At 48.3% G+C, this 24,283-nt stretch overlaps 1 protein-coding gene across 1 annotated transcript; it reads right to left on the reverse strand.

Moving 5' to 3' along the window:
• Positions 1-2,850: 2,850 nt before the first annotated feature.
• Positions 2,851-22,466, reverse strand: bcat2 (branched chain amino-acid transaminase 2, mitochondrial). Its single transcript, XM_056287766.1, has 11 exons — positions 22,447-22,466; positions 19,032-19,106; positions 17,854-18,054; positions 17,606-17,716; positions 13,286-13,405; positions 10,373-10,536; positions 8,436-8,578; positions 7,710-7,795; positions 5,845-5,985; positions 5,581-5,655; positions 2,851-5,443 (listed from the first exon to the last, which is right to left on the reverse strand). Exons 1-11 carry the CDS (start codon positions 22,462-22,464, stop codon positions 5,402-5,404), a joined length of 1,176 nt encoding a protein of 391 aa, XP_056143741.1. The 5' UTR covers positions 22,465-22,466; the 3' UTR covers positions 2,851-5,401.
• Between the last annotated feature and the right edge of the window lie 1,817 nt (positions 22,467-24,283).

Here is a 24,283-nt window from a genome sequence, read left to right on the forward strand (position 1 = left end):
TCCCCCGAGGGGATTCATAAAGGAAACGTCATTAACCTAATTACATCCATCTGTTGTTGAGCTGTAACTGGAACAACAGACGGATGTAACGAACGTCCTGGTAGAGCTGAAACCCGGTACCGGTGGTACTTGATGTTCAAGTAGAGGTAAAGAACATAACGGAGTTGGTGGCAGTCACCGAATGTTCAGGATGAGTGACTGAGAGAAGTGTGCAACAAGATCAGTTATGTCGCATTTTGAATCAGAAATCCTGCCCGACAAAGTATCCTGGGCTCCCATCAGCTACCCAGTAAGGCCCTTCACTCCCAAACCCACTCAGTGCAGTGGACACGGCTCTCTTGTGTGTACACATGTTTGTGGGGATATGTACTAACTGTGGCCATATGAGCAGCGGTAGACACCATGGAAAGAACCCACGTGTAATCAGTGTGTGTGGGGGCGGTGGGGGTGGGGGTGCAAGCAGACTGTCCAGGGAGGAAGAAAGAGACGGAAGTCATGAGGATCAGGTGTAAGACGGGGCTAAGCCGGGAGGAAAGATTCAAGAAGTAAGGGGGAACAAATCAGGTAGGAAGCATGACTGTATGTCTCCTGTGCTTGCCTCACCACACTGGCTCCCTGTTAGACTTTCAGTTGGTTGTAAAATGTTACAGCTCACTTTCCAGGCCTTAAACGGTCTTCCTCCTGAATACGAAAGTGATTTATTCACCCTCTCGACCATTGAGGTCCACAGAAGGAGCCCTGCTGGTTGTTCACATGTCACAGTTTTCCACAAAGGGTGATTGTGGCCACGCAGCCTTTTGCTGTTAGAAAACAAAACAACAAAAACAAACAAACAGGGAGGCCTTGGAGACCGGCTGTCCCTGAGGGTGCTGGGCACTGCAACCATGACCTCCGCTGTGCTGCTGAAAACAAGTGCAGACTCAGAAAGGAGCGAGTTCCCAGAAAGGCCCAAACCACGTCCTCAACCACTTTGGAGACTGGCTGTCCATGAGGGTGCTGGGCACTGCAACCATGACCTCCGCTGTGCTGCTGAACACAAGTGCAGACTCAGAAAGGAGCGAGTTCCCAGAAAGGCCCAAACCACGTCCTCAGCCACTTCTTCACACCCTTGCCCACATTGCCCCAAATATGCGGCTCCACAATCGGCCTCTATGCCCACCTGAAGCTCCACAAGGACCTAGAAGGAGGACAGTCATAGTCGACCCCGAGTGACCGCTGATGGGGATGATGGAGATGTAACTCTCTTCCTGTTGAACTCAGACACATCTTCACATCACACCAGACTTCGTTTGAGGGCTGGGGGAGGGGGGGCAGGCTAAGCTAACTGCTAGCCCATGCAGACCGGCAGCTCCGACAGTCCTCCTGACTGGTGTTCGTCCCCTTGGACAGTGATTTTTTTTTTTTGTTTAGTTTGGATATATGTGTTTGCTTGGATATGTGTGTTCTTGTAGTTTTTGGATGTCTTTGTATTGCACTGCTTTCAACTGGGGGACACGAAATTTCATTTCAAATGACAAAAGAAAGTGTTCCTGATTCCTGACCAAGTCTCTAGCTTCTCTTAAACCTTTTCTCCTTGTGTAAGCTTTTGGAAATGCTTGATATGTTATTTATTTCTACTGTTTTCACTCCTATTAATTTGGTCTCGTTCATTTATTGTCTTCACCTCCTCCGTGCTCATATCCTTTGGTTTTATTCTCATTTTTGCCTTGTCTGGCTTCACTTCTTTTGTAAATCACTTTGTAACATTGTTAAGAAAAGGTGCTCTACAGATAAAGTTGTTGTTGTTCTTGTAAGGACAATATGTGCGGAGAAGTATGTAGGAGTGGTGCAGGATATGCATGAGGGCAGTGTGACAGTGGTGAGGTGGGTGGTTGGAATGACAGATGGGTTCAAGGTGGAGGTGGGATTACATCAAGGATCGGCTCTGAGCCCTTTCTTGTTTGCAATGGTGATGGACAGGTTGACAGATGAGATCAGGCAGGAGTCTCCATGGACGATGATGTTTGGGGATGACATTGTGATCTGTAGTGAGAGTAGGGTGCAGGTGGAGCAGAGCCTGGAGAGGTGGAGGTATGCACTGGAGAGAAGAGGAATGAAAGCCAGTAGGAGCAAGATGGAATACATATGCGTGGATGAGAGGGAGGACAGTGGAATGATGAGGATGCAAGGAGTAGAGGTGATGAATGCATATGAGGGTCAACTGACCCAAGTAACGGGCAGTGCACGAGAGTGCAGGCAGGCTGGAGTGGGTGGAGAAGACTGTCAGTGCTCAGTTCTATGGCTCTGAGGTGTTCTCCAAGCTCGACCTCAGACAGGTGCCCCTCCACCCCAGCAGCCGAAACCTTACAGCCTTTGTGACACATGCAGGAGTGTTTCGCTACACCAGGATGCCTTTCGGTCTCAGCTCCGCCCCTAGCTGCTTCCAGAAAGTCATGGTCTCCGTGCAGGCTGGCATACCGGGCGTGGCCATTTATCTGGATGATATAGTGGTACACGGGCCCACCAGTGAAATCCACGACAAGCGCCTCAACATGGTCTTCGCAGGCCTGTCCAAGCACAAGCTAACTCTCAATGCTGAGAAATGTGTCCTGTCTGTGCCAGCCATCGAGTTCGTGGGGTTCCGGCTGTCAGCGAGCGGTGTAACTCCACTACAATCCAACGTGGACGCCATTCAGGCCATCCCTGAGCCCTGCTCGGCCGCCCAGGTCGCCTCCTTCCTGGGTATGACAGGCTACTACTACCTGAGGTTTCTTCCCCAGTACAGACATAACACTGTGCTACTGATGAGACACAAAATGACAACAGACATTTTGCACCGAGTACTTCTGAAAAGACACGAAGCCTTTATTATTATTATTGTCACAGTTTGAAGGGAACAGAAAGACGGCAGCGGTCACTGACCACAGATCAGGTTTATTGTAAAAACAGTCACATAAAGGTAACAGCATAATAAAAGTTAACAACGTCCCACAAACAGAAAAAAAGAGAAACTTAACTAATGACACGTAACTGAAAGTATCTAGCAATAACCCCATAGTGCAGGTTGGTGTTATTCAAAAAGCAAAACAACAACTGGAAAAACCCACAGGACACAACGACACACCGAGATCAGGCACTTAGACAGAAGAGAAGGAAAGATGTGCAGCGTGTCAGCCGTGTGTGTGCAGAAAGTAAAAATACATTCGAAGAGGAAAACCAACAACGGAGGGAGAGACGACAGCCCCTCTCTATGTGTAACGGATGCCGAGACGGGCCAAGACCCTTGGAAGATGCTACAGGTGTTGATCCATAACAACAAACTGGGAAAAAAATTAAAAAACCCCTACAGACATCTAATTTAAAACAACACAAAAACAAACCCACAAGTTCCTGTGACAACACACTGCTTACATGTTCATCACACACACACACACACGCGCACACGCACACGTCCAATGCAGGAGTCGCTGCCAGGACATCTACGTTAGCCTACGTTAGCCTAGCACGTGCGCTGAAGTGTAGCATCACCCCGTCTGTGCGTGCTTAAAGTCACCTTGACGGCTCCTCCTTTAAATCTCAGTCGTGTGACAGGATTTTGTCCTTGATTGCACCCTTTTACAATAAATCATCAATAAAATAAAGCCACATAAAAGCCCTCTTCCTCTAAAATGACCCTAGCCACATACAGATCTTCCATAACCGAGATCAGTGGAAACGTACAGAGGTGTTAAAAAACAACCTAAAAAGCACCTGTAGAATCTGAATGATGTGGCTCCTTTAAAAACCAAAGGAACACGTTCGACCTCTAAACGGCCCTTCCAGATCAACATGTAGGCTGTGTGTGACGGCAGCCAAGCATTTGCCATGATGTCTGTCAGGCTTCCTACCATTAATTTCCCGTTACGTTCCTATGAGAACTTGTTATTTCACATGTGATAGGGTACCGATGCGTTTAACTGAGAAAACATCCCGGGTTGTTCCTGCTGAGAAATGCACCTGAAGTGAGACTGAGAGTAACGGTTTGTGCAGCTAGCTGGCTAGCTAGCTAACTGCACAAGCCAGCTAGCTAGCTAGCTAGCTGCTAGCTTACTGGCTGACCTCCTACATCAGAAGAAAGCCCCTTTGTTTGACGCTGTATTCTTACGTTGTGTGCCCACCAAACGCGCGGCGAATTTTCGGCCTCGCTTTACGTGCGCGAGCTTGGCCGCAGGATCGAGTACGCGAAACCGCGACGACCCGCTTGCCCTCCATTTCCTGACTCGACGGGACGCCGGTGACGTCAGGAGAATCTAAACGCCGATAGGCTTTCGCGACACGCGGATTTTATTTTCGACTTGCGCGAATGGCGCGAACGATAACGCGTTATTCGCGCCATTCGCGTCGCGCTGGCGCGAACTGGCGTCGCTTCGCGTCCTCGCACTGACCGTATGCTGTATGCGTCCTATCAAGCGTGCGAAAAAACTGCCTCGCGTTTGGTGCGAACACATTCCAATGACACGTGTTCTCCGCATTTTAGCCCATCCTGTTGTAGAGGAGCAGTGGGCCGCTGCAGCGCCCAGGGACCAACTCCGGTTCTTCTTTCCACTGCCTTGCTCAGGGGCACAGGCAGGCGTATTAACCGTGATTACCAAGCAGAAGCATTTTTTTTATTGCAAATATTTCAGCTCCCGCCATTAAAACAAGTTGACGAATGGGTGACTGTCAAGGTGACCTTGTTGTTCAGATGACGAAGTGTTTACTATGTTAACTACGAGGAGCTTTCTCCTACGCATGAAATGAGCTGCTTGCTATACGTTGAACACGGTGACTAATAAACGCACGACGCTAAAATAATGCACTTTTCAATAGACCGTAGCCTTTTACGAAACACAACAATCTAGCTAGTCAGCTATCGTTTTATGAAACACGGTCAATTAGATTTAAATTGAAACACTGACTATATTATGGGGGTCGCTACGCCCGTCACGAAAGAGAGAATCTTTAGATTGTCGTTGGAGAAGCTGATCTCATGTCTTTGACCAGCACCTTATGGGGATGAAAGTTGTTGGCTTGTGTGTTCATATTCGTTTCTAACCCTGTTAGAGAGCTGCTTCAAACTCCTATTGCTGACTAGCAGAATGGTTTACCTGACGTGGGTTCAGGTTGCGAGACCGACAACCAGATATTGCATGTTGTCATTAATGTTGCTTTTGAATCCAAGCCATTGAATTCAAAAGGCTGAGCCTTTTCCTTTGAGGGTCCATGCAGAAACTGGACAAACAGTTATCAAAAGTTACCCGAGATGAGTGACGGGGCGGTTCAGCCCGCCCCCTCAGGCCAACCAATAATAAGAGTGCATTAGTGAGTTCCAGGGGGGGCTGCTGATAAGAGTTATGGGACTATTCTTCTATTCTTGAGGCCGCTGACACGTGTGAGTGGACAGTTAAGCCACTAGTGCAGCCCATTCGCTCCGTTTGCGTCCATACTGTGCGAGAGCAAGAGAAGAAGAGCAAAGAGGAAATGAAAGTTAGATCATGAGGAGTGAATCCTTATTCAGTTTCTCTGAGGAAACAATGAAATCTTCTTTTTTTTTTACAAACAAATTCCTGAGTAGAAAGGCACCTGAATGTCAGTCAGCTCTTTGTGGAACCTCTTGGCCAGGTCTGGTCCGTTCTGCATGGTAGGGATATCATAAGTCTGAGCGAGGGAGAGAGAGAGAGAGAGAGAAAGAGAGAGAGAATAAAATAGATAAACAGACAGAAGAGTAATCAGAATATTTCCAGGAAGGATGAAACTGAAAACTGATCAAATCAATTAAACTTGAACAGGAAAAAAAGAAAAGATAAAAGAAATGTGAGTTTCATCATTAGGTTGCAGACAGAATACCTTCCCTCGGTAGAGCAGACTGCTGACGGGACAGACGACGCAGGCCGTCCCGGCTCCAAACACCTCCAGAACCCGGCCCGAGTCCAGAGCTCCCATCAGCTCCTCCATCACCACCTTGCGCTCCGTCACTTTAAACTCACCCTGATGGAAGCATTGACAGAAACCAGATCACCTGACAGAAACAGTGACCACGTTTACATGATGTTAGAAAAGTGGATTTATTGTGTTATTGCGACTAAAACTGGACTTTAAAATAAATGTAAACCTGTTAGTCTGACTGAAATCGTACTAAATCGAATTTCTGGAAGTCGGACTAACACACCTAGATAATGCGGTTGGGGATGGATTTACTCTGGCATGTACAGGCTTCAATCGGCCCTGAACTGGCCTAGGCATTCTTCGCATGATCCATAGCTCCCGCAGCGGTGATGATGGGATCGGACGTACTTCCGTCAATAAACCGATTCGCCCCCATTTCTTGTACACTGGGGTAACGACAGTAGTCCAATTAAATGGCCTAATGGAGCTGTAACCGTAGCTCCACTTAACTGTGCACGTAAACGCAGTCGGTGGGTCTGTTCTGTTTACATGTCTCTCCCTCCCTCTCCTCCACGTCGTGTTGGCCCAAGGTAAAGGCATGCATCCATCAACAGAGATGTCGTCAGTGAGAGCCCATATTCACTTTCCCCTCAAAATGAGAGGACTGGTTACGGGTGAAGCGTGAACACCGTCATATTCTGTTTTCTTGATTCTGAATTCGACCAGGAAGAATCGCAAACCGACATAACAGACATTCCTCGACAGGTGAATTTCAGTAACATTGATGTGTAAGATACTCTACACAGTGGGTGCCAGCGGTACTTGGGATTACCCCACTCTTCCAAGCCGTCCCGGTTGCTGCTCCACCCCCTCTGCCGATCCAGGGAGGGCTGCAGACTACCACATGCCTCCTCCCATACACGTGGAGTCACCAGCCGCTTCTTTTCACCTGACAGTGAGGCGTTTCACCAGGGGGACGAAGCGCGTGGGAGGATCACGCTGTTCCCCCTCCCCCACGAACACGTGCTCCGACCGACCAGAGGAGGCGCTAGTGCAGCGACCAGGACACATACCCACATCCGGCTTCCCGCCTGCAGACACGGCCAATTGTGTCTATAGGGACGCCCGACCAAGCCGGAGGTAACACGGGGATTCAAACCGGCGATCCCCGTGTTGATAGGCAATTGAATAGACCACTATGCTACCCGGACGTCCCTGCATAGCGGTTAACAGGTTTTGACAGCAGATTTTAAGTCGGTCAGGGTCTCAATGTAAATGTATTGCTGGTGAATGAAGCGTAATAGAGGACCGTCATTAACATCAACAAACTACACACCATCCTACCAGGCTACTCGCACAGCGGTCCTAAATAGATCCATCCATCCATCCATTATCCAAACCACTTATCCTGCCCTCAGGGTCACAGGGATGCTGGAGCCTATCCCAGCAGTCATTGGGCAGCAGGTGGGGAGACACCCTGGACAGGCCGCCAGGCCATCACAGGGCCCACACACACACATTCACACCTAGGGACAATTTAGTACGGCCGATTCACCTGAGTTACAGGTCTTTGGACTGTGGGAGGAAACCGGAGCACCCGGAGGAAACCCACGCAGACACGGGGAGAACATGCCAACTCCACACAGAGGATGACCCGGGACGACCCCCAAGGTTGGACTACCCCGGGTCTCGAACCTAGAACCTTCTTGCTGTTAGGTGACCGCGCTAACCACTGCGCCACCATGCCGCCCTAAATAGATGTCTGTTTATAAATCCTATTCATCTCCTGTTTCTTAACCAGGTGGGTTCCTCGCTCTCTGTCTTACCCATGATCTGGCCAAGTCCAGCAGGGACTGCCTGGTGACACCGGGCAGGATGATCCCATCCAGAGGAGGCGTCACCAACTCCCTCTCTGCAGACACAAGAAAACACCTCTTCAAAATACCTATCGTCCAAAAACTTACAGCAAATCCCATCACCCCGTGTCAGCAGTTACATTTCCATCAAGATATTTTTATATGAATTTTGATCTTGTGAATACGCACCGCTGAATGGAAATGTCAAAATGTCAAAAAATGAGAAGAGGCTAAATATTGTAGGGCGAGAATCCGGTGATACAATACGCATCACGATACAGGGGTTACGAGTCAATATATGGTGATATATTGTGATTTCACAGGCCTGTGTTCTTTGTGCTTATGCTACTTCCTGTCTCAGTTTACGTTGTTGGGTTGGAGTGGAAGAGTCAAATGGCTGAAGATAGATTACAACACTGTCATCTAGCGGTCGTGGGGTTACACACAACACAATGTTTGTCACAAACCTTTACATGGAAACAATTAAAAATCCATATAGTGGTTTTGAGAATCGATACAGTATCACAAAAGATAATATCGCCATACTCGAGTGTATCGATGTCTTCTTACACCCCTATTAAGTACACAGAGCGAGCCACAAAACCGGAGTCAAATTCCATGTATGCGCAAACCTACATGGCCAATAAACTTGATTCTGACTCTGACTCAGATGTAGAGACAAGCTGGCTGGCTGACCTCCGTTCTCGGTGGTCCAGTACATGAAGAGGTTCATGGTGCCGACCTCGGTGATCTCCTCTTGCTCGCCGTACAACCACAGGACCTGCTGGCAGCCCTTCTTCAGCGCCTCGTTCTGCACTGCTATCGTAGGCCCGTAGTTACTGATGAAGATGGTCACGGCATGAAGAAGAGGAAGGCGGGCAGGGATGCAGAGATGATGTCAATATGAGAGACAGAGCGAGAGAGAGAAAAAACAGGGGGGAAAGCCCAATTAAGGAAGTGAGAAATTGGGGATTTTGAGTCAACAGGGTCTTTTGAGTCTATGCCACTTACCCAACATCCTCAAGGTAAGATAAGACACTTGGTCATTGTAGGCATAAAACGAAATTATGCTTGGTAGCTCTCAGAGACCAGCAACAATAGAAAAACTAGATAAAAATATAAAAAGAAGATAGATATGATGAAGTAGCATCCTCTATCTATCTATAATAAAGGCACTTGGATGAGGCAAGTCAACAGTGGCAGTGCAGACAGTGCATAATAAAAAGGTATTGCACAACAAATTAGATAGCTGAAAACTATATGGACATGTGAGCATAGAAGTAGTGTCCTCTATCTGTATATAATACATAAAAGGCACTTATGCATGGCATGTAAACCACAACAGTGCAGTTCGGGTGGTTAATTAGCACATTTTCCCCCCCTTTTTCTCCTCAATTGTACCCGGCCAGGTAGATGAAGCTCGCTTGCCTTGTCAGGCAGTTCCTCTAGGAGAAGGAGAACTCTTGATTCAAAACCTCCGCTGCCTTGCGGGTATACTCATCAATGGGAAAGGCTTCAGGAAGAAACCTTGAGGAAAAATCTGCATCCGTCTCCATTGCCAGTTGTCTTGCTAGTCTTGCCACTGGTAGTAGGTGGTCTCGGATGAGAGAGTGGGGTTGATGATGCGCAACTCTTCCTCACCTTAATCATCGGGCAAGTCATCAGTCACCCATCACAGGATGACTAGACGGTCCTTGTCGCTGCGACGGACGAATAACAACACCTGGCCAATTGCCCCACTCTTCCGAGCCGTCCTGGTCGTTGCTCCACCCCCTCTGCCAGTCTGGGGAGGGCTGCAGACTACCGCATGCCTCCTCTGGTACATGTGGAGTCACCAGCCGCTTCTTTTCACCTGACAGTGAGGAGTTTCACCAGGGGGACGTAGTGCATGGGAGGATCACGCTGTCCCCCCAGTCCCCCCCCCCCCCACGAACAGGCGCCCTGACTGACCAGAGGAGGCACTAGTGCAGCGACCAGGACACATACCCACATCCGGCTTCCCCCCTGCAGACACGGCCAATTGTGTCTGTAGGGACGCCCGGCCAAGCCGGAGGTAACACAGGGATTCGAACTGGCGATCGCGTGTTGGTAGGCAACAGAATAGACCGCTACGATACCCAGATGCCCTTTAATTAGCACATATTTTAGGGTGTTGGGTGGTGTGGATTGGCTCTCATAACAGGTCGGGTGGGTGCGGGTATTAAAAAACCCTGACCTGCGCATCACTCCCGCACCACCATATAAATGCGCCTTATACACCGAAGCGACTTATCTATGTTTCTTTTTTTTCCTCACAACATGTTTTGTGTTGAGTGCTCCGGTGCGACCTGTAGCATCAAGAGCTCACGGGGAAATGTAATTAACATAGTTAATGTTAGCCCACCAAGGGGCTATGTGTAACTCCACTTGAATCCTCTCCTCGGTTGCTCAGATGTGAATAACAACAATGAGTCAAATCAAGCAGGACAGACGAATTTAGAAATAAACGTAAACTTGAGGCTACATCTGCCATTTCGGAACACCATCAATAGATATCTTTTGCTGTGATCGCTGCTTACTGCGGTCAGGCCAGCAGCATGATACTCGATATGAGAATGGAGTGAAGGACAAGGACACCCAACTGCCAAACTCACCCTCCCATCTTGTAGGCCCCCACACCTCCTCTGGAGGCCCTGACAAAGGCTGGGTCTGCCATCAGGGAAACAGGGTTGAATGATCCTGTGGTGAAGTAAGGTCCCACAGGGCCAACAATGACAAAGATCATTGCATGTCCTGCCCGAGACACCCCCAAGGAGGGCTGCGGGGAGGAGGAGAAGATGGTTAGTAGGAAACGAAGATTCACTGGATAGCACTGTGGTACCTTTGCGGGTATTACGAATGGTATTTTGGTGCTAGGAGTCTGATAAAAGTCAGTGTCTTCCCAGGTCTCGCCACTAAAACTACTACTACTAGTACTACTACTTTCAGCTGCTCCCGTTAGGGGGCGCCACAGCGGATCATCCGTTTCCATTTCTTCCTGCCCTCTGCATCTCTCTCTGTCACACCAGCCACCTGCATGTCCTCCCTCACCAAATCCATGAACCTCCTCTTTGGCCTTCCTCTTCTCCTCTTCCCTGGCAGCTCCATACTCAGCGTCCTTCTCCCAACATACCCAGCATCTCTCCTCCACACATGTCCAAACCATCTCCATCTTGTCTCTCTTGCTTTGTCTCCAAACTGTCCAACCTGAGCTGTCCCTCTAATATACTCCTTCCTAATCCTGTCCTCCTTCATCACTCCCAGTGAAAATCTTCTCATCTTCATCTCTGTCTCCAAACCATACAACATAGCTGGTCTCACAACCATCTTGTAAACCTTCCCTTTAACTCTTGCTGGTACCCTTCTGTCACACATCACTCCTGACACTCTTCTCCACCCACTCCACCCTGCCTGCACCCTCTTCTTCACCTCTCTTCTGCACTCCCCGTTACTTTGGACGGTTGAACCCCAAGTATTTAAACTCATCCACCTTCATCACCTCTACTCCTCGCATCCTCACCATTCCACTGTCCTCCCTCTCATTCATACACATGTATTCCATCTTGCTCCTACTGACTTTCATTCCTCTTCTCTACAGTGCATACCTCCACCTCTCCAGGCTCTCCTCCACCTGCACCCTACTCTCACTACAGATCACAATGTCATCCGCAAACATCATAGTCCACGCAGACTCCTGCCTGATCTGGTCCGTCAACCTGTCCATCACCATGGCAAACAAGAAAGGGCTCAGAGCCGATCCTTGATGTAGTCCCACCTCCACCTTGAACCCATCTGTCATTCCAACCACACACCTCACCACTGTCACACTGCCCTCATACATATCCTGCAACACTCCTACATACTTCTCCTGACTAGATCCTTGCTTGCGCTGTATTAATGCTCAGTTGTACGCCGCTTAAAAAATAAAAGCGTCTGCTAAATGAAATAACAACATTGCAATCGCTCCTCTTAACCCAGCTTCTATTACTCTTTCCCATATCTTCATGTTGTGGCTGATCAACTTTATACCTCTGTAGTTGTTACAGTTCTGCACATCACCCTTGTTCTTGAAAATCGGTACCAGTTTCTTCTCCACTCCTCAGGCATCCTCTCACTTTCCAAGATTGTGTTAAAAACCCCACTGCCATCTCTCCTAAACACCTCCATACCTCCACAGGTATGTCATCAGGACCAACTGCCTTTCCACTCTTCATCCTCTTCATAGCTGCCCTCACTTCCTCCTTGCTAATCCACCACACCTCCAGATTCACTATCCCCACATCATCCAACCTTCTCTCTCTCTCATTTTCTTCATTCATCAGCCCCTCAAAGTACTCCTTCCACCTTCTCAGCACACTCTCCTCACTTGTCAGCACATTTCCATCTCTATCCTTGATCGCCCTAACTTGCTGCACATCCTTCCCAGCTCGGTCCCTCTGTCTAGCCAATTGGTACAAGTCCTTTTCTCCTTCCTTAGTGTCTAACCTGTCATACAACTCACCATACACCTTTTCCTTTGCCTTTGCCACCTCTCTCTTCGCTTTACGCTGCATCTCCTTGTACTCCTGTCTACTTTCTTCATCTCTCTGACTATCCCACTTCTTCTTTGCCAACCTCTTCCTCTGTATACTTTGCTGTACTTCCTCATTCCATCACCAAGTCTCCTTGTCTTCCTTCCTCTGTCCTGATGACACACCAAGTACCTTCCTAGCTGTCTCCCTCACTATTTCTGCAGTGGTTGCCCAGCCATCCTGCAACTCTTCACTACCACCCAGTGCCTGTCTTAGCTCCTGCCTGAACTCCACACAACAGTCTTCCTTCTTCGACTTCCACCATTTGATCCTTGGCTCTGCCTTCACCCTCTTCCTCTTCTTGGCCTCCAAAGTCCTCCCACAGACCACCATCCGATGTTGTCTTGCTACGTTCTCCCCTGTCACCACCTTGCAGTCTCCAATCCCTTTAAGATCACGCCTTCTACATAAGATATAGTCCACCTGTGTCCACTTTCCTCCATTCTTATACATCCCCCCGTGTTCCTCCCTCTTCTTGAAATATGTATTCACCACAGCCATTTCCATACTTTTCATCACTCTTGCCTATAAAACTACAGTCCTGAATATCACAATGGAGTTACTGTCTCCCACGTAAGTGTTGTTTGAGCTCAGTTCAAAGGGAATGAGAGTCAGCAGGGCTGCTGTGTCAGAAACAAACACTTGGTTAAACCCAAGTTTTAATTACTGATGTTATACTATCTGTTCTGTCATATCTGCTTGTTAGACACAACAACTTCACGTCTTCTTCAAACTCAACACTACCTGCGTTCATCCTCATTTGGCTACTATGATTAAGATGGAAAACACTCTAGTTTTTCCTGGCCATCTTCCATTCTAATCAAATACTACGAAAAGGTTTGGATATTTATGGATTAGTTATGGTCTTAAATATGACAGTGATAGAAATGATCAAAAAGGAGGTTTTTATTTAAATCTTCTGGAGTGTAGCTTTAATGACGTGATACCAAGGCTGACCTCAATTCCTATGAAGGTGGGTCTGATGTAGAGGCTGGCGTCCTGGGAGTAGGGAACCCACTCCTGATCCACCTCAACCAGCTTCTTAATGCACTCCAGCATTTCTCCTTTGTCAAACAACTGGAAAGACGGGAGAGATTAGAGAAGATTAGACAAATCTTTAACACCTACAACCAGACTGGGTTAAAGAAGAGATTAATATACAGTACAACGGACAAGTACAAGAGAAAATAAAATATAATTAGAACATGCTGAAGACAACAGGACACACCAATTCAAAACACAAGAATAAAGTTTAATCAGAATTATATTTATTGCGAAGTAGTTCAAGTACATGCGAAGAATTTGACTCGGTATGTTGGTTCACGAGGGAAAAATTAACAGCAACAGTAAGGTACAAGTTAAAAGAATAATATACAATTGAATAGAAAAATATATATATATATACACACACAGGACAAAAAAATAAAACAAATAAAGGTGAAATAAGGTGCAACATGTGGAAACAATCGGAATATGGCAAGTACAATTTTCAACAGGCTTTTTCAAAAATGTTTCTAATTACATGTCCACAGTTCTTCTACAAATTGTCAACACATGGGAATTCAGGTAGTGTGGCAGTCTATTCCGCTGCCTACCAACATGGGGATTGCTGGACCGAATCCCCGTGTTACCTCCGGTCTGGTCGGGCGTCCCTACAGACACAATTGGCCGTGTCTGCGGGTGGGAAGCCGGATGTGGGTATGTGTCCTGGTCGCTGCACTAGCGCCTCCTCTGGTCCACACGACGACACTAAAAACACAGTCAAGGCTAGGCAAGGCCGCCACCAGACCGCCCTCAGTGTTATCGGAACTTGCCGGTCTGCATGGGTTAGCAGTTAGCTTAGCCTGCCCCACTTCCGCGTCCTGTCGGACCACCCTCGGTGATACCTCTTCGGGCACAGCTCCAGGCAGGGCCGTGGTCCCTGGGCCCACAGGACGCAGCAGGCCAAGCTCTCCCAGCCAATCCAGCGTCAGCTCACCCAGCCATCAAACAAAGACAAACTTAGATGCAGACATGGACAACAACACTGCATGGACAGTACTGGGTGAGGCCTCCGCAAACGTGAATTCACACCGCCATCTTCCCACACCGTTACCGGGTGAGGCCGCTGCAAACGTGAATTTGCGCCGACATCTCTATAATGTGCTATATAAATAAATTTTCCTTACCTTGCCTTCAAAAAGGTTGAATGAGAATTTTTTTAAATAAGTTATTTACAGAATGAGAAGTTGTTGTAGAATACGAGTTATTTACAGGGTAGTGCAGGCTTTATGCAAAGTTTCCATGTACGAAGGGCACAATAGGGCAGATATATTGCACTGTGTTTGTGCATGTGAGTGTGTGTGTGTGCATGTATGTAGGTGTATGTCATGTTGTGGTGTGGAGAGAGGGTTAAAGGGGGTGGGAGACGTGTCAGTATCAGTGGGTGTCTGGGGGCTTGTTGGAAAGGTCCACTGCTGAGGAGAAGAAGCTGTTCGTGAGGCGCAAAGTTCTGGTTTTTATAGACGTTAAACCTCTTGCCAGAGGGGAGTGTTTGGAAGAGACAATGGCCTGGGTGGAAAGGGTCGACCATAATCTTTCCTGCTCGCCTCAGTGTCCTTGAGGCGTACAGGTCTTGGAGGGCTGGCAAGTTGCAGCCAATCACCTTCTCAGCACAGCGAATGATACGCTGCAGTCTGCCCTTGTCTTTGGAAATGGCAGCGGCGTACCAGATGGTGATGGAGGAGGTGAAAGTGGACTCAATGATGACAGTGTAAACATGTACCATCATTGGCTTTGGCAGGCTGAACCTCTTCATCTGCCGCACGAAGACAATCTCTGCTGTGCCTTCTTGGAGAAGGAGCTGATGTTCAGCTCCCATTTGAGGTCTTGGGTGATTATGGTAGCCAGGAAGTGGAAGGATTCCACAGTGTCGACTGGGGAGCCACACGGGTTGATGGGGTCGGGTAGGAGTGTGTTCTTTCTGAAGTTCACAACCATCTCCACGTTGAGCTCCAAGTTGTTTTGGTCGCACCAGGACACCACATGGTCAATCTCCCACCTGTAGGCAGACTCATCCCCACTAGAGATGAGCCCAATGAGGGTGGTGTTGTCAGCAAACCTCAGGAGTCTGACTGACTGGTGAATGGAGGTGCAGCTGTTTGTATAAAGGGAGAAGAGTAGAAGGGAAAGGACACAGCCTTGCGGAGAAACGGTGCTGATGAACTGCGAGTTAGAGACTTGTTTCCCTAGCTTCATTTGCTGCTTCCATGTTGCTTGTCAGATAGGAAGTCGGTGATCCACCTGCAGGTGGAGTCAGGCACGTGCAGTTGAGAGAGCTTGTCCTGCAGCAGATCCGGGATGATGAAGTTGAAGGCAGAGCTTAAATCCACAAACAGGATCCTGGCATAGGTTCCTGCAGCGTGCAGGTGCTGGAGGATGAAGTAGAGCGCCACGTTTACTGTATCGTCCACAGACCTGTTGGCTCTGTAGGCAAACTGCAGGGGGTCCAGAAGTGGGTTGGTGATGGTTTTAAGGTAGAACAGTACAAGACACTTAAAGACTTCATTACCACAGAGGACAAGGTAACGGTCATTCAGTCCTCTGGGCCTTGGTTTTTTGGGACGGGGATGTTTGTGGAGGTCTTGAAGCAGGTTTGGTACGTAGCATGTTTCCAGTGAAGTGTTAAAATTGTCTGAACACCAAAGACAGCTGATCGGCACAGTGCTTCAGGGTGGAGGGAGGGACAGAATCTGGTCCAGCTGCTTTGCAGGGGTTCTGTCTCTTGAACAGCCTGTTAATGTCCCTCTTCAAGATGGACAGAATTGTCATTGTGGAAGGGGAGGAAGGGTTCTCCAAGGTGGGCAGTTGTGGAGGAGCTTGTGCCCCTGCTGAGGCGAGCGAGGAGGAGCTGTTGGTCTGGAGCTGGTGTACGGAGTCACAGGGTACGGTGTCAGGACTGACCCATTGTCTTTCAAATTGGCAATAGTACTCATTCAAATTGGCGGCCAGGCGCAAATCATTTGTGGAGTGGGGGGCTTTCAGTTTATAGTTGGTGATCTGTATACGGCCCTTCCAGACAAAGGCCGAGTTGTTTTCTGAGAACTGCTGTTGAAGTCTCTCAGAGTACAGTCATTAGCATCTCTCACCGCCTTGCTAAACCTGTATTTAGACTCTTTAAATCAAACCTTGTCCCCACTCCTTAACGCTTCCTCTTTTTCTAACCTTAGCTGTCTGAGTTTAGCTGTAAACCACGGACTGTCGTTGTTGTAACTAACCCTGGTGTGCGATGTTACAAAGCTGTCCTCACAGGCGCTTAAGTAAGACGTCACTGCCGCAGTGTACTCATCTAGGCTGTTGGTGGCAGTCCTGAAAACATCCCAGTCAATACAGTCCAAGCACATGGGAAGATCCTCCATAGCGTCACTGGTTCACTAAATGAAGTGTTTTACAGTGGATGTGCCAATTGTGCAAAATAACAGGAGTAGACCAAAACAGGGAAGAAAAATGAATGATAAAAAAAACAAAATTCATTCATCTTCAGCCGCTTCTCCGGGGTCGGGTCGCGGTGGCAGCAAGCTCAGTAGGGCACTCCAGATGTCCCTCTCCCCAGCAACGCCCTCCAGCTCCTCCTAGGATCCCAAGGCGTTCCCAGGCCAGATTGGACATGTAGTCCCTCCAGCGAGTTCTGGGTCTACCTCGGGGTCTCCTCCCAGTTGGCCGTGCCCGGTAAACCTCCAAAGGAAGCAGCCCAGGAGGCATCCTAATCAGACGCTGGAACCCCCTCAACTGGCACCTTTCGATGCGAAGGAGCAGCGGCTCTATTCCGAGCTCCCTCCGGATGTCTGAGCTCTTCACCCCTATCTCTAAGGCTGAGCCCAGACACCCTACGGAGAAAACTAATTTCAGCTGCTTGTATCCGTGATCTCACCCTTTCCGTCACTACCCAAAGCTCATGACCAAAGGTGAGGATTGGAACGAAGATTGACTGGTAAATTGAGAGCTTTGCCTTCTGGCTCAGCTCCCTCTTCACCACAGCGGTGCTGTACAACGTCCGCATTACTGCTGATGCTGCACCAATCCGCCTGTCAATCTCGCACTCCATCCTACCCTCACTCGTGAACAAGACCCCAAGATACTTGAACTCCTTCACTTGATAAAAAAAAACAAAAAAAAAACATGGACAAGTATTGAATATCATTATCAGTTTCTTTTTTACTTCTCTAAATTTTGTTCAGTGAAATCCATAACTAATGGTGGCTGTCAGCGTTGTGGGAGATGGATTAGGCGAAGACTCACCGGAAGGCAGCTCCTCTCTGTACTGCGATGCATCCTCTCCATGTTCAACATGGGTCTGAACAGACGGATTTTGTCATCCACTCCACGAAACGCCTTCATGCCTTCGAACAGCTGATAAGGAGATAAAATGTGGACACACACAGAATTTAAGATTATGTTGACAGGATAAGCAGGGTGTCCAACAGGCTCGCTTGGCTCATTCGGGAGCATCACCACTATCCAGAAAGCTGAAAGACAAGCCATCTCACCTCTATGGAGTAATGCAGGGCGGACGAGGCGGGGTGCAGTGACAGGTTCTGGAAGGGCTTTATCTGAGGGGCCTCCCACCCGCCTTTCTCCGACCAGCAGATGGTCAACATGTGGTCGGAGAACTGTTTGCCGAACACCAAGGAGGAAGGGTCCGGCTTGGGTTTGGGTGCCGTGTTGTGTTCGATGGTAAGATCAGCTGCCTGGGGTGGGACAGGACAAGGAGGCGGAAACAGACGGAAGAGGAGCGGAGCGACCGAAACAATGATTTCCATCATCAACATGGAGAGAGCATGCTTTGACAAAAGAACCACGACAAAGCAGTCGCAACACTCAGTGATCTTGTCAATTAAACTGAATTAGATAATTACACAACATGCGGACAGCGCAGGAAAGAAGGAGACAGAGCACATAAAATCTTCAGTTATTATTTCAACACTAAGCAGGGGTCAAGGTCACAAAAAGACATCCAACTTCTTAACACATCAGCAACCTGGGACTTCCTCCCTGTTTCCAAACACCTGGAAGTCTTTTTTTTTTGGGGGGGGGGGTGTGATTTCTCCCCCTTTTTCTCCCATTTGTACTTGGCCAATTACCCCACTCTTCCAAGCCATCCTGGTCGCTGCTCCACCCTCTCTGCTGATCCGGGGAGGGCTGCAGACTACCACGTGCCTCCTCCTATACACTTGGAGTCGCCAGCCGCTTCTTTTCACCTGACAGTGAGGAGTTTCACCAGGGGGACGTAGCGCGTGGGAGGATCACGCTATCCCCCCCCCCCCCCCGAGCAGGCGCCCCAACTGGCCAGAGGAGGTGCTAGTGCAGCGACCAGGACACACCCCCACATCCGGCTTCCCACCCGCAGACACGGCCAATTGTGTCTGTAGGGAAGCCCGACCAAGCCGGAGGCAACACGGGGATTTGAACCGCCGATCCCCATGTTGGTAGGCAACGGAATAGACCGTCACGCCACCCGGACGCCCGTCCCTGTCATGAGCACTTCACAAGCACTTTACGATGTTCCCGAACACCTGCAAGTCTTGAAGAAAAGTCTGGGCTCATACCTAACCAGGCAGGTACAGCCAAAAACAAACCCACAATAAAAACATAAAGGAATTCCAGTGGGCGGAGATTCACATCAGCCGGCGGCGAGACAGTCCTTTACGTGGTTTTCCCTCATTACCTTAAACGAGGAGCTGGCGAATCGTAAAGACCCCAAGGAGAAGGGGAGGCCCTGAACGAACCGTCCATGGAGTGCCTGTGAAACAGACAGACGGCAAAGTTCTGAATTGTGAGATATGAGAGGGGCCCCGAGGTTCCACGCCGCAGCTCACCGTCCTCCGGTCAAGCTGGAAAACTCATCTGAGAAACACCGGGGCCAGCACAACATGTGCAACAGGTCGGCATTTTGTGTGCATTTGTGAGTGTGTCTAACACTTGCTTTTTGTCTGCAGTGTGCGTGTGCGTGTGTGTACACATATCTATCAGTAAGGGACAGTTGGTGCAAAGCAATGTGCTTAAAATAGCTCACACAACAGGAACAACGAGGCCAAGTCAGATAAGTGGAGGCAAAAAATGTAGAACACAAAATAAAAGGGAAGAAAACAGGCAGGAGTTGCTCGGATGACTTGTTCATGGATGAAATGAGCATCCCAATGGATGAGAGAACACTTGACTTTATAAAACTCTTTGCGTGGCTCGCGGGTTTTCCGAGGAAAGTGTGCAGAGACGGAGAACGGTCACACCACGGCCGGCACGACACTCACAACACATGTATGGTGGTTTCTGATCATGGCAGACACTTATGATTTTTGGACCCCCCCCCCTTTTCTCCCCAACTGTATCCGGTCAATGACCCCAGTCTTCGGGGCCGTCCCGCCACACAATCACAGGGCTAAATAGTGTGTGAGAGAGTGTAGCTGAGAACTACGGCCTACACACCCTCTCTTAAGGCCGTGCAGGGCATAATTCATAATACGTGGCCTTTCATCAGCCAGTGGAGGCCACGATGAGAATTACGGCCTACACTGGCTGGTGAGGGGCCGTGTAGGCCATAGTTCACGTAATTCCCAGCTACACTACATAATTCTCAGCTGCGTCAATTTGACTTAATTGCAAAGTGCTGGCTACAGTGTCTATGCATGCTCAATAATCCGGTAAGGAACTCGCAGCAAGTCGAATCAGCTGATCTGGACACACCGTTTATGAATGGTGAGTGATCAGAATCAGATGAACTGATTCAACTTCCTGTGATTTCTTACCTGGATTACTGAGCATGCATAAAGACATTACATGTGGTTGGTTATTTTATGCATTTTCCGTACCCCTATGTATATAGTACTTCATATAGGGTGTAGACCCTGAGAGCAGGATAAGCAGTTGGATAATGGATGGATGGATGTATATAGTCTGTTCAGTTTTCTCTTGTACTGTGGTTAATCATTTTGTATTCAGACTTTGTGTAATACTGCACTATTTTAAATGTATTCTTCAAAACAATTCTGACGATGGAGATCCATTCAGAAACCTGGGACATCTGGAGTGCCTGAGACTTTCTGTTTTGACAGAAAGCCACCAAATTTAAACTGCGCAAAAGCAAAAAAAAAACCTCCACTCAGTCACGTTTAAATGTTTCTCTCCCTTGTGTTGTAGGGTTTTTTTGGGGGGAGTTGTTCCTTATTCGATGAGAGGGTCTAAGGACAGGATGTTGTGTTGCTGTAAAGCCCACTGAGGCAAATTTGTAATTTGTGATATTGGGCTAAACAAATAAAACTAACTTGACTTGTGTTAATCCTCGAGTTCTGTTCACTAATTAGCAATGGATGTATTGTTCACCGGTCATATTGACCCAAGTCGCCCTTCCCAGACAGCATCCGGATGTGGGCCACTTCAGGCGATGGTGCGGCACTGACGGCCTTCTTCTGGCCCTGACAAAATGGATGTGAGCCTGAAGTGGCCCACATGTATAACAGCAAAAATGGCCCAAATATGCCAAATCACATGTGGGCCTTTTTTGTCAAAGATGCGGTGCTCTGGGCAACATGTGATCTGGATGTGACCCTGAAGTGCCCCATGTGGTAAATGGTGAATATGGCCCCAACATCACAAAACAAATATGGCCCACCTTTGGCAAATATGTGGCACATGCGGCATTGCTATGGCTCGGTTCCAGCCCAGATCTGGCAAACAGGAGCGGACCGCCCAAGTGCCATCATTCCACGCGGTATGTGGGCCGGATGAAAGTGTCAGGTGTGGGACGGGTCCGGGCCGCAGCAACTTTGCTATCTGGGTTGGATTTTATAGCATCCATCCATTGTCCAAACCACTTATCCTGCTCGCAGGGTCACGAGGATGCTGGAGCCTATCCGAGCAGTCATGGGCGGCAGGCGGGGAGCAGCCAGACCATCACAGGGCCAGATTTTATAGCAATACAACTGTTATATTTACCTGAAAATGCCCAATATGTCCTATCCTTATCTCACTTATTACTAATATTAACACGGTTTATGGTTAGTAGCTGTAATTTCAAATGGATCATTTTGACCCAAACAGAAAAGCACACCGAGAGAGCCATGGGACCGGAGTCAAATTCCATGTAGTGCAAACCTACATGGCCAATAAACCTGATTCGGACTCTACTGCCAGATCTTACTTAAGTCTCATGTTCTGTACTGTCCCACCGCGGTACGAAGAAAAGTCCCCCCAGGAATCAACAACATTTCTGTCCGTCTCTCTGTCTGCCTGTCATGGGACGCCCCCTCCCCCCCAGGTCGGGCCTGGATCGGGACTAAAGGGCCTGTCCACAGAGAGCAACGCAGACATACAGGGAGTTTATGCTTTAAAACTGACTGCGCATTAACCAGCTGTTATTAGCCCCCGGCTGCGTAACAGGAGCGCAGTGTTGCACAGTGTTGCACGGTGTTGCGCGGTGTTGTGCGGTGTTGCACAGTGTTGCGCAGTGTTGCACAGTGTTGCACAGTGTTGCGTCGTCCGCGAACGAACGACCCTTCTGGGTGACCGAACTTAACCGAATCACTTCCTGAAGAGATCCGCTCCGCTCGCGGACAACGACTCAAGTCATTCATTCGAACGGGGGCGTGTTCAAGACCGCAAACGCACAACCCCCGTCGCTAACGTTCAGCCGCGGTGACTCAACAACATCGGTCTTGAGCTGCAGTCCGGATAAATGTCATTCGTCAAGATCGACATTAAATGGGCAGGCTAACGCTTAACGTTACTGCGCATGCGCACCAGATATGAATATAGCACCAAATGTTTCATTTAGGGGCAGCGAGAATAGACGTTCTGCAGGGCGGGGAGGGGGGAGGGTGGGGGACTACGCAGTCGGCGCTCCGGTCAAGCCCTGAACAAGTCTTCTTACTGAACCGGCTCCACCGACTCGGGGCACTGGACACGAACCGCTCGGCCCGTCGCCGATAGTCCGGGGTGCGAGACGTGACACGCGCGTCCTCGTTTCCGCGTTGACTGCTCGTGCGCGCGCCCCCCCAAAAAAACCCACGACGGGCGCGCGCACGGGTTAATGATTAGAAGACGGAGCAGAAACGCGGTGATAAATAAACGCTGGCCTTTGCACTCACCGTCCGGAAGACTGCCATCGCCGTTTGTGTGAGGAACGGTCAAATCCGTCCGTGTGGAAACAAACACTCGGACCCCAAAACTACCGGAGTTCCGGCTGCGGCGGCGGAAGCGGCGCTGCAGGGCTGAACGAACGCCTCCGGAGTTCCTTTGTCCCCGGAACCATTAGGCTCTGCCAGGGGCGGAGCCAGGCGTTATTCGGGGCATAGCCCAGAGGGGGGGGGGTCTCCCCGAGGTCATAAGACCCCCCCCATTTACAGCATCTAGATGCGCTATTCCCTCATTTCTTTTTTACACGTGCCTGTACGTTGGTTTCAATGAAAATAAATCGAATTGATTTTTTGCCCAAGCCATTTGAGATAATAGAATGGCTAAAAATCTGCACATCATCTGGGGAAAAAAAAAATTGCCCATGAAAAAAAATCATCACGTAGAGCAGTGTTTCTCAACCGGGGGTCCGCGGACCCCTAGTGGTCCGTGGTGTAATTGCAAGGGGTCCGTGAAAATAAAATATCTTTTAAAAAAAAAAGATCCTATGACATTTATGGAAATAGGATTATTTTACTCAAATGTGACTGAGACCTTTATCTACCTAAACTATAAAGGGTAACGGGATTTTTTTCTCTAATTACATCTGTTTCACAAGTGTAATTTATTGTATCTTAATAAGAGATCTCGCTCCCGTTTGCATTGTTAAAAGTTACTGCATAAAAATTCTGTTGTTACATATATCTGAAAGTTACTGAATACATATTCTGTTTTGTTACATGTATCTGAAAGTTACTGAATACATATTCTGTTTTGTTACATATATCTGAAAGTTACTGAATACATATTCTGTTTTGTTACATATATCTGAAAGTTACTGAATACATATTCTGTTTTGTTACATATATCTGAAAGTTACTGAATACATATTCTGTGTTGTTACATATATCTGAAAGTTACTGAATACATATTCTGTTTTGTTACATATATCTGAAAGTTACTGAATACATATTCTGTTTTGTTACATATATCTGAAAGTTACTGCATAAGAATTCTGTTTTGTTAACTATATCTAAGTTACAACTGAAAGCTCTTATTTTTGCCCCAAAGAGTGAATAAATGCTATAATGCAATTTAAAATGCAGTTTCTACTGTTTCTATCAAATTGCAACCCCCCTCCCCCAAGATCAGGTGGAGGGGTCCTCAGGGTAGATCAAAAATACGCAGGGGGTCCAGGACCCCAAAAAGGCTGAGAACCACTGATGTAGAGCGTACGTACGTTCTATTTAGTATCTAATCGGCTCTGTGCGTAACTGCAGTCCACTGACTTCCGGTCTCTACTGCAGCGGTCATACCAGTTTCCTGTTTGTTGGCGTGTGCTGTTGACAATGGCAAATTTTTCTCGATGCCTGCAAGATTTACCACGGATAAATGTCAACCACATGCACACAACTGTCCACACACTTTCACCTGCATTGATGAGGATGAGTATCCTCATCCTCATAATGGTGGCCCTAACTTGATATGTACAACTTGAAACTTTTCACCCGTGTGCTGGCAGGTGCAGGTGAAAGTGTGTGGACAGTTGTGTGCATGTGGTTGACATTTATCCGTGGTAAATCCTGCAGGCATCGCGAAAAATTTGCCATTGTCGACAGCACACGCCAACAAACAGGAAACTGGTATGACCGCTGCAGTAGAAACCGGAAGTCAGTGGACTACAGTTATGCACAGAGTAGATTGTTCACCAACTGTCAATCGTTTCTCCCTATGCATGCTCACTAATCCAGGTAGGAAAATCACAGAAAGTTATATCAGCTCACCTGGACACGTTTATGGGAGAAGCTTTTC

Source organism: Lampris incognitus, chromosome 10 (genome assembly GCF_029633865.1).
Source record: "Lampris incognitus isolate fLamInc1 chromosome 10, fLamInc1.hap2, whole genome shotgun sequence".
Lineage (NCBI taxonomy): Eukaryota > Metazoa > Chordata > Actinopteri > Lampriformes > Lampridae > Lampris > Lampris incognitus.

Coding starts and splice junctions, on each gene's coding strand:
- bcat2 (XM_056287766.1), bottom strand. Junction 18,055..19,031: donor TCGCCAGCTCCTCGTTTAAG/GTAATGAGGGAA, acceptor GTCCCACCCCAG/GCAGCTGATCTTACCATCGA. Junction 5,444..5,580: donor AAGAGCTGACTGACATTCAG/GTGCCTTTCTAC, acceptor GCTCTCGCACAG/TATGGACGCAAACGGAGCGA.